This window comes from Aphis gossypii, chromosome 2 (genome assembly GCF_020184175.1).
Source record: "Aphis gossypii isolate Hap1 chromosome 2, ASM2018417v2, whole genome shotgun sequence".
In the NCBI taxonomy this organism is placed as follows: Eukaryota; Metazoa; Arthropoda; class Insecta; order Hemiptera; family Aphididae; genus Aphis; species Aphis gossypii.
Window position 1 is genome coordinate 22,747,423 of NC_065531.1, and position 17,972 is coordinate 22,765,394.

The following is a 17,972-nucleotide window of genomic DNA, read 5'->3' on the forward strand; positions in this document are numbered from 1 at the left end:
GTGTTAAATCTACACACTTTTATTATATTATTATAATACTATGGCATTAAATTATATAGCAACAATATAGTGTAGATGTACAACCCTTGAAAAGGAGGTATGTAGGTATACTAAATGTATATAAAGATACCGCTCGTGCGGTTGCTTACGTACGCTCGGTTGAACTCTATCCGATACGTGGTGGTTCTATCTTTGCCTTGTGTTTGCTCTGGTAAAACATTTATTGTTTTTCGACACGAACACAAAACCCGCTCCTGCTCCCCCATCTATATAATATGTATATAATATTAGATAAAGTGTGCGACTTGTGCGAGGCTGCTCTCCGAAACGCCACCGCGTTAATTAGATGTCTCAGAACCGCGGTATTAGGTATACTATAATTGTACGCGGAGCCACAAATTTTGTAATAGCAGTGGAGGTTTTATTGCCACGCGCTTTCGGGCGGTACGAAAAAACACGCCAATACCCCGACCAACGAAGTAAATCACTTTTACTGTTTTCGAATGATTACAAAATCGATCGTGTCGCCATATCACGACTGAAATCCGCGGTCTATTATACACAATATACATACGTCGTATTTGTGATACAAAATTGTGTCTATCTGTTTTTCGTCATTTTCTTGTATAATAATGTGTAGAAAACGACCGCCCACTCCACCACCATCTCCATCCTACTATATGCAGACCAACGACGTTAGCCGATCACCGTTAGAAATACGTCGTAGATCGCATTTATATAAACTATTATATTATACATTTTTTTTTATTATTTACGTGCATTCCTATTTTCTATACACACCGTCATCGTCTTCATTATATACGCTGGCGACGTGACGAGAGTGGTCGCTGCCATTCATGCTGACGACGGTAAAGCATTGCAAAACTGCACACGACTATTTCATTTTATCGGAGAGACGTTTTTATAAATATTTTTATTTTATGAATTCTTCTCCGCTGTTATTAACATATTATTGTTATCAGTATGTACCTATACTAGCTGCTATAATTGCTACTCGTTTATGTTTTATATACGATACGTATTATATATGTGTATGTATATATACTTATATGCTGTTGATACGTATATTTTACTATGTATACATTATTCAGTGGTCTGAAATGTAAAATTCAATAGGGCTATGATAATGGATGTACATTGTACAGTAATGCAGCGACGTCGTCGGAAATCGGTGCAACAGACGCACGTGGTACTCTGCTTTTCTGATGTTTCGTGTCGTCTCCAGTTAAAAGGACGTTACACTCCGGTTTGTTTTCTTAGTGAAGTCGTATTGTAAAAAAGAAACATATACTATATTTTAAAGTAGTTTTAGAACAGATTGCCTGTTGTATATATTATAAAAGACAACGTTTTACAGAATATTAAAATAGTAACTATTATTATTATTCTGTATAAGATAATATTACAACAAACATGATGTATAAGTTATAAAATTTTTATAAGAGATTCATGTTCATACATTTTTATTTCTATCTTTCGTTTTTATAGTTTCGGCTCTCATATCACAATCGATCTGTTTAATATCTCGTATATATTATATATTTGCACATTATACTGAACTCGTAATTCCTATCGTTATTAAATAAAAGTCAAAAATTTTATTTCATAATGTAGTGTATACATCCAGTGTATAGTAGTATGGACTATGGGTAGGTAAAACATAATATTTTTTTAGTTACGAAAAGTTAATATAGGTTATTTCGATGCATTTTGACTTGCACCATGGATAGATACGTTGTGCCAAATCGTTGATATAACAATTTGTGAAAATATAAAACGTACGAATATTATGACTGGTACCTATTAATACTCTTTCTGGACGATGATTTTTGTTATTTTTACACTCATCATCGTCGTCGTATAACAACGTACAAATCGTTACGTGTAGGTAATATAATATATACGTTTACACTATATATGTGTAGTGTAAATCGACCTACGCGCACTAAGACCGCGGGTGTTATTTTCGCCACGTCGAATTCGTTACGGATAAACACTTTTACCGCCGTCCGAAAATATCTTTGATCTAATTACGATGCGGTAGTGCTGCGTGTAAATCGTTCGTATCGACCGTGCGAGAAATTGGCGAAAAAAACGACCGTCGACGATTCGGGAAGTGTGAAACGCAGTATCTAGTAATACTTGCGAGCAGTTGGCACGTTCGAAAACACCATAAAATTTCCCTCCCTCGTGTTCGTTTCGGGCGGGAGAAAGATATTATATCGATTATTACATCTCGATCTTCTTCTTTTTCTTCTTCTCCGCAGTATATAATGTAATATGTCGTGATGTCGGTCGTGTGATGGAAACCGGCTTAGAACAATATTTATTCGTCAATGACCTTTCCGGCCGCCGATTTTTTTCTCCTATAAAGGTTAACGGGCAGTATTACTTTCGTCAATAATTGGTTACCCAATAGAACCAGTGAAATATATACGTTTATATGCAAATCGTCGTCGTCATATACTGTTATCACTGCAATATTATATAAGCTCGTAATATTTGCTTTATTATTATTATATTATTGTAGTAGTAGTAGTAGTAGTATTATATAGGTAGTAACAGGTAGTGTGGTAGGAACACCGCTATGTATCGAGAAAAATACTCCGTTCTGCACTTAAAACGAAACCAGTTTTTCTTCCAATTTGTCGTTTATTATGACGATCTCCATGTACGATATATATGTATATTGTATACGTATTATGTTTGTGTATGCATATTTAATATTATACATTGCAGTTGAGTCTGTCGTCGCTTTTACTTTTTATTTTGTCGCTAAAACTTTCTATACACGGGCTAAAAGACCGGGGAGAAATATATATATATGTGTAATGTGTATACGTACTATATATTATATACAACACTCGCGCATATATATGCACGTCATATAAACGAGTGCAAGTTCGCTGTCACCTCTTTGGGAGTAAAAAAACGATCTTATTACATGTGTCGAAATTTGTGTTACTTACATGCATAACATAATAATTGATGGACTACTTGCTTTTAGATTGCGGTGTGTGTATGTGATTTTCACTGATATAGAAATATATATTATATTCTTCGAGTCTAAAACCGCGTTGCTGTTGCGTATCTATAGATATATCTATGTATGTATCAATATATATATATATATACGTACTTAATAAAATATCGTGTAAACGAAACGAAAGTTGATGCGTGTACGATAAATTTAATCGATTAAGAGTTGGGCCTCTCGGAATCTTCGTCTAAGATCCAGCTATTATAATTTGGAGACGTGTATATATAAAGTTGATAACAGTATAGAAATTTTATGAATACATAATGTAACAACACATTAAAACATTTGTATTTATTTTGTATTTGTTTTAATAAATGTATATAATACAAATCAGTAACTATATGGTATAGTTTTTATGCAAAGTATAAATTATAGTACTTCTAAATTCTAATATCATATAATATTACGGTATTTAAAATAAAATTATATTTCTCGTTTTTGTGTTTTTTTACGAAAATAAATAATTTTTACTCTTGGTATAGGTAATATAGTAAGAAAAATAAGATTTACGTTTAACACAAATGTTGTCGTCAAGATGATATTATATTATAGATTGTAAGCTGGACTACGTGAAGGTTTTTTTTGTACACACGCGTGCGTATAATATATGCAAACAACAAAAGTACGTTGGTAGCAAATACTAAGCGCTCGTAATGGACCATAATAATAACGATAGATCGTGTAATGACACTCCGCTGCGGGAGTCAGTAAATATATAGCGTATACGATTATAGTATATACCTACATAATAATATATAAACATAATTTAGTAATATCATTGTAATACAAATGACAACCCGTTTTATTGATTCATATTATATGTAATTAATATTTAACAACATATTATTATATCAGTTATATATATTTAATAAAAAAAAAAATATTGCTTTTTTTGGTAATAATATAACTCACACTGAACCTATATTTATGTTTTATATTATGTAACTATATGCACTTTGAACGTCAGTTAACGACGGCCTTGCTCGTTTGATAGACTCTGCATCAAGGTTGCGGGGGATCATATTATTATTATTATACTTTCACGGTTACGACTATATTATTTCTTCGTATATACACCTATATAATAATATAAGTACTCGTTATAATATATATGTATATGTATATTTTAATACTATCGGAGAGTGTATCGAAACGGACGCGTGCAGTAATCCTGCTCCGGGCAAGATGCGCCGAGTGAAAAACATCATCATAATAGTATTATAACGTCTCCCCGCAGGTTGCAAAGAGTTTTAGACGATAACGATCGTTGGGTCAGCCCTCAAAAATCATACGGTTTTCGCGTCACAGCGTTTTTCTGTGGTAAAGTTTAGTTATTATAATTACGTATTGAGTGCACAGTGCCCCGTCATCGGCCCATGTCCGCGACGATAGAAAAGAACTACGTAGGAGGAGCTCTTAATATCGTCATAATGTTATGTACAATAATTGATGTATAATATACATCGAGGCTTTCACTGGAAAACGCGTGTGAAAAACCCGCCCCGTGTCTGATGCACCGCGAGCGCGATACCTACGCGTAAATGTATCATAATTTACTGGTAGTGTATATAATATATTTATTATATGAGACCGAATCCGTTCGGCTTTCTATATTAGTTTTTTTTCTTCGATTGACGGCAAGTGATGGCGAAAGGTCGTCGTTCAGTGTTATTCGATAATTTTCTCTCCTTGTAGCTTTTACGGCGCGCCTAAATCTTAACACTATTTAAGTTGATGGGAAGGGAGAATGGGAGGAGAAGGAAAAAATATCAAAGTCTTCATGATTGCGGCTTTATATAATTCCTACGAGATTGGAACTTATAAAGTCTTATATTTTATAGTGTAACCTAACCTAACCTACACTGTATATATATATACATTATAACGTATATACTATATATATTATATATAATATATACTGTCAATAAAACCACATTTATGCGTTTAAAATACACAACACCTTAGACTATTTATTTTTGCTCCTCGTTCTTTGAACAATTATACGGGTAATATATTATATATAAAAATCGTTGTTCTACGAGAATACACGACTTTAACTCTTGACATGACCTTGCCTTTCAGTTGTTTAACTAGGTGTATTTAAACTTCATTAGTCACTGTATTCATTACATATGAAACAAAATATTATATAATTTTTCAACGGACATGGGAGACAACTAGCTTCCTTTATTATTCCGTTTGAAGGACCAAACGATTGAGTTTATCCAATTGATAGAATTAACATGAGTTTCAATTGTCGAAACTAATTGTTACACAAAGTTTCTAAAATAAAAAAAAAAAAAAAAAAAACCATGAGTTTCATCATATGTTATATATCCTTAGGAATAAATAGGATTTAAACTAATAAAAGTTGTATCATATTAAAAAGATACAAAATAGTTTCTACTGTAACAAATTATGGATTGTAAATAAGTTACAATATAGTTTATTATAATAAAAAGAAAATACATACCTTACGAATCGACAGAACGAATTCTTAATCTCCCATACAATAATAAAGAAGCCCTCAATTAAGACGAAGCCACAAAAATCATCACTTTATCTCTTAACACAATTTACCTACTCAAGAAGTTTTTAATACTGTAAACAATAATAGCTAATCACACTGTAAATATTATTAATTTGTCATGTAAAAAAAAAAAATAGTTTTAATGCCGTTGGTTAATAACCTTAGCTGTTGATGACTATAAATCCATTATAAAAAAATAAATGCAGAAAACACCACTGCTTCAGTGACTTAGTGATCGAAATGATTGAATAATTTGACTAGATTAATGTACAATAGGACTGTTATATTATATAGTATAGGATATTAAGTTCCGATAAATTCAAAAACTAGCGGATGGGTCAATTATTGTCCACTCGTTGTGAAAAATCAGATCATCACCGATTTCCGCAGTAGAAGCAGCTTTTCCCATCAGCTATAAAATCGGAATGAATAATTTACGTGACCTCCAAGTAAACGGCACCGCCCGTTCGAGGTCATTTACCACGAATAGTAGCTGTTTTAAAATTAATTTTATGGAAAAATGTCTTCATGGATCTTCTCGTCACAAACGCACTCAGTTGTTACTAGTTAGTGATTGCATATTTTTCCACCGCCGCCTTCTTCCACACGGTCGGTCGGAAGGAAGTAACGTGCACTTGGTAGTTGGTTTAGGGTCATTGTTCAAAACACACACACACAATAGATCGTATATAATTTTTTGTACGTTACGCCGCTCATCTATTTAGAAGTTTTTTTTTTTAGTTCTCTAGGGCTATATAGTTGTATTATATAATATCTATTTGCTATAGAAATTCGCATCATGTCTGTTAACATGTATTCGGGGTACGAGTTTGAGAACTAGACCAAGGTTGTGGTTGTGTTTATTATATGCGTATTTAGCCCCAATAGATAATATTATAATCGTGGTATAATACATAATAGGTATACACAATTATATAATCCAGTCAACGTAGTTATGCGGGGGAGGGGAGATAAACAATGAAAGATTCGTTTGCGTATATATTATAATTATATTTTGTTATATATATCGATCGATGAAACGGTAGACCGTGACGCTTTGGTAGCATTTAGGCGGAAGGAATATAATATTTTTTTCTCATTCGGGTGCGTCACGAAGTCGTTCGTCAATCTGATGATATATTATAGCTGCCAATTTATGCTCGTCTGCAACTTGTAGATTTTAATGGTGTTCGACAACGTTTTTTTCTCGCCTCGAGTATAGAATTTTTAGATATTTTTTAATTTGTTTTTTTTTTAAGTTACCGTGCACATGGTCATATTTAAGAAAGGAGGAATATTTTTTAAATGAATACATCTCGAAAAAAAATTAGGTAGTTATTGTTCTTAATGCCGTTACTGCAGTTGCTATCATAATATATAAGTGGTTTTTAAAATAATTTAAAACGATGTGTTAAAGTAGATTTTGCCATCATTTGTTTGAACTGGTAAATAAATATATAAGTATATATTTATACCATCGAGCGTCTACCAGCTGTCTGGCGTTTGAAATTCAACACGGACTTGAAAAAAAAATTGTACTCTGATTCGTCATAATTCGTATTCGATTTATGCCTTCCTATGTGTAAACGTATACCTTTCTATGCGAAGGACATGCCGTTTGAAATACAATATGTGACCGGCAAAACTATAATAATAGCATTTATACACGTCATGTGTATATTTTGTTCATTTAGATATAGATACCTCAACTGTATACGAATGTTGTTTTTTAACCGTCTGTATAGCGTTATACGATTTTTCGCAATATTCGTCGAGTATATAGTGTTGTTCACTTGTCACTTGTATGTATATGGTGTTATTTCCCATAGTTTTTGTCGGTTTAAAATAGTTTTTACGATCAGGACGTAAATTCACGGGAAAATCGTCTAGTTTAGTTTTTTTTTCCGATAGCTCGTCCGGTTTTTTTCGCATACTTAAGTGATTTAGAATCGATGATGGAAAACATGACGTTTCTCCGGGCGCTAAAACAAGTCTTGCGCCGGCGTGTCACCAAATAAACAAGTTTAAAAAGCAAACGATCGTAAATCATATTATATAGTACATAAATATTGTAGCGGTAACGGGATCGCGTTCGTCAAATCGTGAACCTCTATTTGCTGTGTACTGTTATATTATGTACTGCCTACTGCTATTACTCGCCGCCCGTAGTATATGACCTGTATATTTTTACATTACAGAAGAATCGTATGCGTCGGTGGACGCAAATAAATGTATTCTAAAGCTAAATAATATAGGTAGGTACTGTACTAATACAATATAATATAATGTGTACGGCGTGGCTATTATTACGGCGATTGTCCGGTATAGCAAAACTTTTTCTCGGAAGCCAAACAGCGAAATTATTCGTCTGTGACGCGAACGTTACATAGTAATATACATACAAAAAATTATAATTTGTCATTATGTATTGTATGTGTATGGTTGTATACAGAACGATGTTCGATTTTTATCATTATTATTTTTGTCGTATTGTCAACAAATATAGTATCAAACGTTTGGCACACCGCACGTGCATGTGCGAAATTCGTTAAAGTCGACTGACGGACGTTGCCTCTCGAACTAGTCCTGTTACGAGATAGACATCTACCGTTTCTGCTACAGATCTATTATAGTAGATACTAATATTATTATGATTTTTTTTCTTAATATTTTTTTATAACTGGCGTTAATATCATCAATTAATATGACGATATAATAAAATCAGTATTTTGAGGGAACATTATAATACAATTTTTTCCGATAAACGACACATAATAATATATCGCGTGCAGTTATCCAATAAACTTTCAGTCGCCCGGAATAATATGCACATAACATTTTATTATTGTTATTATTTCAAAATAGCGGTGTAGCGCGCATTGACCGTATATCATGCATCGTAATTTATGTATAGGTACTTCCTTCCATACACCGTGATAAGAGCTGGTAACGACGGAAAAATTGAACTAAAATTTATTCTAGTTGTAGTAGTAATTTTTATATCTTATTATAATGTTGTTTCCGTACGTAACGCTCTCGAAATTGCTCCGAACCACAGTATAAGGGGGATACGTTTCGTTGGTTCCGAGTTTAGAACAACAGTCGTGTGCATATTATTATTATAATATGATGTATATTGTATATAGGTACTACCTATATTATACTGCAGTCGCGTCAATTTCCGCAGTTAATTATTATTATGTGCTGTTATAATTATTATAATTTTTTTTTTTTATTAGAATTTTGTTATTTTTACCGTAACTCTGTGCTCTACCGACCTGTGGCGGCGGTCATTGTATTATTCAAATCCGGTTCGGGTCGGAACTATACTCACGACGCGATGTACAACTGCGAGGGTTTTCCGACTGGATTTCACGACTACTGAAATATCGTCGCGTTTGGCCCACGTCCGTTATACACACAATTGTCGTCGCGTAGTACCTATATTGTACGCGTTCCCGTTATTTATTGCGATTATTACATACTTTTCCTTCTTCTCTTCCTCCACAACAATTCCGTCGTGCCAACGTCTTATTCGTCGCATAGTTCGTCTTTATAATATTATAGTCATTTCGTTTCAGGAATAACGACGACGGACCAACAACTGCTATAATGCACTGTATATATATAATATATATATGTATGTATGTGTGTGTATTCTTTCTCGGGGGTCTTTGAACTAAATCACGTACACTTTTTATTATATACACATACGGTCAGCGTGGTTTGTTGTCACGATCGTGTTTTTCACGTGGCTCGACGAAAAATCGTTACCGATCCATCACCACGCGTTGCGAAATATATATTATGCTTTTCTGATGATATTATATTTTAGTATTATTATTATTGTTGAAACGCGGTGTTCACTGCCCGTGACGACTTAACTTTAACTCGGCCAATTATAACACCGTGCACACCGCCGATTGAAACGTGTTACAGGAAAATATAATAATGGAATTCCGAACAGGATATATAATATGCGGCCAGTGTACGTCCAAGGACTCCATCTGTTTTGTGCGCACGAAAGTCAGTTTTTTCTATTTATTTATTATTTTTTTTTCTTTTACCACCGTTGAACTCGGATATGTTTTTTCTATTTCGATACAAACCACGCCCCCGCCACCTACCTTGAATACCGTGTATAGGTATATATCGTGCAGTAATCCGTCGTGGACACACCCTTAGCTAATATATACGACGATAGACTTGTAAAAAACGACCTTAACTCGATTATACGGAGACTATCGTACTGCAGAAGTACGTCTTGTGATCGACGACTTGCCCAAATCGCGTTTACGGGGACGAGGGAAGCCTCGTCGTTGTTTGCCTACAAAATTAGTTCATAATGACAACACGGGAAGCCCGTTATAGACACAAGAGAAGCCTTACGCGCGGCAATTATATAATTACATAACAGGCGACGACTGTTTCGACCACGACTTTACTGCAGTGTATTATTATGACACCATTGTTTCGAGTACCTATAGTTAAGTCTGATCCCGTCTACGCTCGTATAAATATATCAGGAGAATCTTTGATATAAGTTAGGTGGTACTTCGACATTCGCTTTTCTTAACGCGTTGATATCTATCGGCCAGGATCTAGCATCAAGATCCTATATTTAAAGAGGCTATTATAAACAAAAATTGATAGAATCAGGATGCGTAAGCGTGACGCTATCAAGTCGTTGGTGTTATGCAGGTATTTGGACATTTTGTCGTCTGGTATGAGGAAACTGAACGTCGGATTCTCAAAGTATGTGTACGTATATAATATTAAATATATCATTACAAAACCAATGCGTATACCTCGGTCTTGTATGTAAGCTGTACATTATACTCGCTGATATTTTTTAAAAAAATCTACTCTTAACTGACATTGTTGTTAGAACCGCGTATAGTGATGAGTGCGCCTGTTTGTATGTGTACCGACGACGACGTTATTGTATTGTATTATTATACTTATATACACATAAAACGGCATTCTTTTCCCAAGTTGAGTAAACCTAATCGTCGTTCGACATTCACACACAATGATAATATATATCCTCTCCCACACACACACACACAACGTAAGCGCGCTGTTTTGTAAACATGACGAATGCTATATCGGTTGCAGCGTGTGGGAACACAGGTCCCCCCTCGATCCATTGTCGTCGAACTTATAACCCTATTTCGAAAAAAAACCGTATCTAATTGTGTTATGTGATGTTTTAGTATATATAGTGCGGTATACGTATATTTTACTGTGAGTACACGACATTACCGAGTATATAATAAACATATAATAAGAATTAAGAAATGTTTTTGGGTAGGTGTTATCGGTGTGACCGCGCGGTGATGTTTGCGTTTCGAAATTCGTGAGCAATAATGTTGTGTGCTGCAGCGTGTGGAGTAAAAAAAGAAACGTAATGATTTTTGATTACTTTCGATGGAGAATAGTGCGTATAGTATAGGATAAATTATAATTATCGCTCGGCGGTATTTTTATTCATGACATAAACTTGACAAAAACTTAAGCTATGTGCTGTGACTGCCGTGGTGTAGGTATAATATAATATATAAGTAACTTGGGAAATCACGGTCTGTGCGCGTTCCATAGTATATAATACTATGACAAAGCATTGACGAATCAATATAGATTTATTTGCTGTATAATATTAGGTATGTACGTTTGAAAATAATTTTTTCGTTTTATTGTCAAATTATTTGTGCGCTTACATAACCGTATTTCCGCAAAAAATCAACGTACACACGAAACAACTAGTCGAGTGATATTTTAGAAAATGTTTACCTATACAAAAATCTGAAGAAAAAACACTGTGTTTCGATTTGCGAACGACGGACGGCGGCGGCGGCGGCTTAAACGACGACAACTCTCTCGGTTGGCCGTGAACATAACGGCCAGCTCGATGACGGAAACCGGTAGAGGAACTTTTGCTTTCTACGAGCTATGGACGGCGAGCGCTTGCGCGTGTACCCCCGTCGTACGGACGTATTATAATGATAATAATAATAATATGTAATATTATTATACGTTTATGTGGTGTTTGATTAATCTTCATCCTCGAGACCCCGGAGGCCGTGAAAACGTATACACACACACACACTCGGCGATAGTGCGCCTTCTCCCGCCATCATCATCATCGACAACGCCTCGAGTATCCCGTTGCGCTATACAGCCTCTCGGGCGTATGTATATTGTATATATATATATATATATATGTATAATACGCTCGGATGCGATGTTGTGCGTGCGACGACTTAATGCAACGTTATTTTAATTGCAGAGTACTACGCGGGTGCGTGCGCGGGAGAGGATATCGCGAGTGCGGTTACACGTCATTATTATTATTATTATTATATTTATATATATACCTACGACCGAGCGTGATGTATCCGGGGCGGCGGCTCGGGTTACCGCAACCTGGAGATCGGGCTTTCGCGGTTTTTTTTCTCTAATTCTCCGCGAGAGAGGCAACTACCTGCGGACGTGTTGTTTTTGCGGTTGTTTATTTTTCGTTGCCGCGCTTCGGATTTTTATCGCTACTCCGTGCGCGTTATGTAAAATTCGTTTGCGAAAGACACGGGGCTATACACACTTGAACTGCTGCTGCTACACCTATATACAGGAGGTCGGCGAGGCTATAGGTACAGGTGTGCGGTTTACGTCGATCGCTATGTATTTTATTATGTGGTATATGCGCGTATGGACGTATAACCTAGTAACATGTGAGCTTCGTTGATTTGCGAATAAAATCCTAGTGGCCGAATTTAATATCGTAATGGTATATACTGACTTATCTCCACCTACCCGACTGCGTTAAATTCGAAAACGTGTTAAAACACGCGGGTGCGTTGCCGACGGAATTTCGTAATACCTATAGGTTGTATACCTATTATTTATGTTATTGTTGTCGGTTTTTTCGTTTTTTACTCGTACGATAAATAGATCTCCGGAGCCCGCGAACCGATTGTTTGCGGCTTGTGTTATTGTTCGCCGCGGATAACACTGCTGCGGCACAATGAGCTCGCGGTGTCGCGCCGGCCTCGGCGGGTCATTATAAGTGTCGAGCACGCGACCTCGAAACGGCCAATTTGTCCGTCGAAAACAATGATTTCGAACCGGCAAAATAATATTAATAATTCGTATACAATATAATAAATCATAACAACAAAAATATTTGCGCGGTGTCGAATACGTGTCGCCGGATCGTTAAGCCCACACTACGCTTTGTCCCGCATTATATTGAGTTTACCTGTGTGTGTGTATGTGTAAATAAATTACATAAATTATGTATGCGCATATGATACAACGAATTCTGCACTCGTGCCAAGATAATAACACGGTTGTGCAACGATCGAAAATCCGCAATTATGTCCCTCCAGTCCTTAGACTATATATTATAGATGTCGTTATATATATCGCGTTCTGTAGTATTGAGGCTAAACGCGTCACGAGTGGCGTGGAGTTCGATCGCCAAAAAAATGAATTGCCCCCGACGTGTGTACAATAATATTAGTAATAATACGTAATAATAACTATACCGTCGATATCGCTCTAGCCTGCGACCTCTACCGTACTCGTATATTGCAGTATTTGCAGTCTCGCCACCGCGCGCACAATATCGATTTTGCGATCATTGGAAATTCGTTGGATCTATTACTATTATAATAATATGTAAGTATTACGCTAATATCCAACTGCACGATTCGTCGGGCTTCGTCGCCACAATCTTGTAAATTTGTGGCGACGAAACGAATCATCTCGTTTATGAACTTCTTTTCTAAGGCTGCTTAAATTTCTGTGAACATTTTAGACTTTTCCAGCCATATTCATGCAAATCACAATTTTTTAATACATTCACAGAACACTATAGAAAGTAATTTTCCTCAAGTTTCTGGGAAGGATTCAGACTCCTCACTGAGTCGTCTGCAAGTGTAAAGACCCGCCCCTTTACCTCGCTTCGGTACCACTAGTTGATGATTTAAAAAAAATAATAATAATTTCTGTTTGTCGATGATGATAGTTGTTTGAACGGTTTAGGTACTTAATTTCAATAGCATAAGTATATAGCGTGTACTGTACTGTATAAGGTTTTTGCTTACGAGAGTAAAAAACGTAGATCGCTGCAGGTTGTTTGTCGTTTGTTGGATAGCTGCGGAGCGTACCCAATTAGTGGTATACGGTATATAATGTAATTATAGAACTTTTTGTTGCACTGTTTTTCATAGTATAATATATACATCTAACGGAGGTGATGGTACCTAATTAAATGATTTCCGAGAACGTTACGCGTTTGTTTTAAGTCATATAGCAACGAATCCACTTAATTACACGACGTGTATTCCTTCTATTCAGACAGTCGTGGATCCCAAAGAAATAAGTAATCTTATTGAGGCTCCTGAGCTCCTCGTTGATTGGAATCAATTTTTATTTCGTTTTGAAAGTCGATTAATTATTGCTTTTTTTTCTCTTGCATTGACTAATAGGTTTTATATTTTATTATATTTGCATATAGGTAGGTGAGGTACACTATAGGCTGGCGATGATTCATGAAATAATGCGCCTAGGTACTTAATATTATACCTTTTATGAAAATCTATCAGGTACACTTTTATCTTATCTGTTATGTGTAACCAGTCCATTATAATTATATAGAATAATGAAAAAAAATTAATTAAATTTTTCATATAAATACCAAATTATGTATTATATAATATATTATTCTTTAATAATTATATTAAACTTTTTGAGGTTTAAATTATTATAGTTTTAGGTTCAAATTTCAACATATTTTTCACGGTAACCCACTCCCTCTACTCATCCTTACCATAAATTCGTATTACCCCCTTTACCTATAAATATACGTTCTGGATCTGCTGCGAAGGTCGTCGTCGCCCTTTTTACTCATGTTCGCTGTCTCGCTGACGTGTCAAATCTGTCAGAACAGCCGCGGTCGACAGATTATTGTACGAACTATAATATAATAAACATAATAATGAAATAATTAAAAACGTTGCACGGTCTGTTCTATGATTACGACTAAAATATATTTCCATAATAAGAAGAAAGTCGTGGTCGTCAACATCGCACGTGTACATAACACTCGTGTGTACCTATATAGTATACCTACAGAATATATATAGGTACTCGTTTGCAATATTATGATAATCGAGACAAATTTGGTGGAAAGAAATTTTGGGCTCCAATTGGCGAAATCGCCAGTCACACAATGACCGGGTCCGTGAATATCATTACCGAGTTGCGCGTTAATTTCGTCTCTTCTCTTTTTTAGATTTTATTTTTTTCACCGTAGTCGGGGACTCGCTTTAACCCGTCCCATATTGTATTTCTAATTGCGGCACTATTGTATTATGACACAAAAACAATGTCTTTCATTTATTCCGTACAACCGATCGGTGCATAACGAAACGCGTCGTATGATCATAACAAATGATCGATGTTCATACATTTTGTTTAATATTAATACTGTTGTCGTTTTATATTATTTATTCATTTGTAATAATATTGATCGCCCTACACCGCCGTTGCGTTCAGCAGTCGTTATAAATTATTATTATTTTTGTATACGCGTTTGTCGCGTGCGGTTTGTGTACTATACCTACACCAAAGGAACCAATGATAATAATAATCATAAAAATGTATAATACGCACATAGCACATAAAAAAAAAAAACCTGTCCGTTACGGTTGACCCTAGCCTCTAAAAGCACACGCAGCCATCGTCGTCGCTGCCACCGCACCTCGTTGGTATTGATCCCGCACGATGCATATCGCGTATAATATACGCAAACACCGCCGAAATGGTTTTTAATAACGATACTTATATTACATAGATCGGAATCATTATATTGTAGTAAAGCGCACAATATATAATGCGCATATTACCCTTACCCCGCATTCATGCCTAATCCGACTTGAATGTTTGTTGTTCGGTGTTGTGTATATGGATTTCCCGGTTGTATGTTTGCGCTTTTCACAGCTGCAACTCTTAGCTAGTTAATAACACGCACGTACACGACTGGCGACGGTTGGTAGTGCCGTTTTTTATTCACTCCTAAACCTCAATAGTAATAATATTATTATAATATACATCACCGTCGTCGTCCTCGTATATAAGTCATGCGCTACCGCCATGTCGGTCTTATTACTAGTCGTGAAAAAACTAAAAAAACTGAACGGTTTTATTAAATGTACAAATCGCTTTGTCCGCAGGAGTCAATCGAAGGCGTCGTACCTGTCGGCATACAAGAGAGAGCCGAGGGAACGCGAGAAAGGACTTCCTAACTTTGAAGGAAGCTACAAGAGAACGGCCTCTCCGAACAGTGGCGGTCGAGGAGACGCTGCTGCGGCCGTGGAACCGCAAGGTAAGCTAAAAAACTCGTATTCAATATAATAGGATTGCGATGAAGTCATAGTTGAATCAAAAAATCAATCTTTTTCCGCATAAGTAAAAACGTTCGAAAACTTCAACATAATTAATTACTATAGCATTACTTGTACCTGCATGTATTATTAAGTAATGCAATAACTTATATGTTGTGTTTATTAGCACTATTGAAAAGAAAGGTACTCGTTGTGTATTTATAATCTAAATTAACATAAACACTGTACAACGATTATACGAAAAAAAATAATAATAAACCGGTTTTTAGGTGAATATTATTAAATAATTTTATTTTATAATATAAATAATAAATTCGCCCTACGATAAGTATAGGTGACTCCACCGAAATGGTTCCGGCCTTGGCGATAAACAAACATTAATATTGCTAGTCATTTTTCGGTTGTACGCGATGCAACGATTAGATAACGTTTCGAACGCGAAATGAAATCTTGGCACAAAATTCGATTAATAAACATACTTGTTTCCTTCATTCATATACGTATTTTATTTGAAAAAATAAATAATTTAATTGAAACCTTTTATTTTTTGATTCCTGTTTTACACATTTTTATCTTAACAGTATCGACAGTATTGCGTTATTATTAATTTTAAAACTACTCACATGCAAACCGTAAATTATTTCTAAAAGAAAAAAGTTATAGAACAACGATACGGAGTATTATACTATAAAGAATTCATACATTCATTCGTTTTATAATAACCTATATGTACTGTGTGTGCGTACAACAGATGTGGAAAACGTGGCGCCAGACGGAAGCGATTGCTGCAACAATCTTTTGGATTCGGGCGGCGGTCGATTGCAATCTCTGCAGTTGGACCACCACCACCACCTCCACCACTTTAACAACAATAACAACAACAACAATAACACAGCAACTAGTCAACAACAACAGTCGTCGCCCGGCAAACAGCAGCAGGCCATCGACGCGATGGCCACGGCCGTCACGCCGCCGTCGCCGCCGCCCCCCACGGTGTTGTCCGAGCGGCCTGTCGTCGATCAGCCGGCGCAACAGCAACAACAACAGTTGTCGAAAACTCTGCCGCGCGCCAACAATTCGGTGGGACAGGATTTCAAACGGTCGTCCCGGACGCCCCGCACTCAGTCGGACCCGTCCAACATGCCCAACAAGGCGGACTCGGCCATCACCACGTTGCAGCTGATGATGATGCCGCCGCCCCGACACTCTGAGTCCGCGTCCAGCCTGCAGAAACGGTCGCAGTCCGACCTGTCTCAGGTCGGGTCCACCGAGAGCGGCTATAGCAGCCTGTCCTTGAACGCCCCGTCGCCGTCCCACTCGCCCACCAGACTGTCGTCCGGCGACTTCGTCTCCGCCGCGCCACCGTTGCTGATCCACTCGCCGTCGGCCGCGGCCACCGCCGTCGCCACTGCCTGTGACCTCGACGAGTGCTGCACTCCTTCTACTTGGCACACGGCTGAGCCCGCGGTCGCCGTGACCGCCACTGACCACCGTTACCGCAATCCGGTGTCCAGGAGCTGTTCGGCGGTGTCGTCGGATGCCGCCTCGCAGACGGACGTCAAGTCTGTCGCTGGCGGCACCCCGTCGGTAGTCCGGCGCAAGTCGCCCGAAGAGATCGAATGCGAAGAACTGTCCCGCGATCTCATCAGCCACCTGTCACCGTCCGACAAACTCCACAACATACTAGGTGAGTTGATATTATATAAAATATTATAGTCTATAATATTTAACTTAATATAGCTTATAGACCCCCGTTTTTCAATTGAGTTTACTTTTTAATACTATAGATAATACCTTCTTATTTACAGTGCTGAGCAAAATGACTTTTTTTTATCGCAATATTTCAATGGAATATCTCAATAGTTTTAAAATCAATTTTCATTTCGATCTTTCAGTAATAATTGTCAATTATACGTACTTACTAATCATATACAATTGTTTTGCCCAACACTGGTGAATGAGACGTGTATCT

General features: G+C 36.6%; 1 protein-coding gene across 7 annotated transcripts in view; it reads left to right on the top strand.

Annotated features, from left to right (window-relative positions):
- The window catches only part of LOC114124360 (protein Shroom), a 165,957-nt gene that overhangs the window by 142,617 nt on the left and 5,368 nt on the right, over positions 1–17,972 (top strand). For all 7 annotated transcript variants that reach the window (XM_050201364.1, XM_050201363.1, XM_050201366.1 and 4 more), the window contains 2 exons: positions 15,830–15,981; positions 16,752–17,687. In XM_050201364.1, the coding sequence (XP_050057321.1) occupies positions 15,830–15,981; positions 16,752–17,687 (1,088 nt within the window). The remainder of the gene's footprint in view (positions 1–15,829; positions 15,982–16,751; positions 17,688–17,972) is intronic.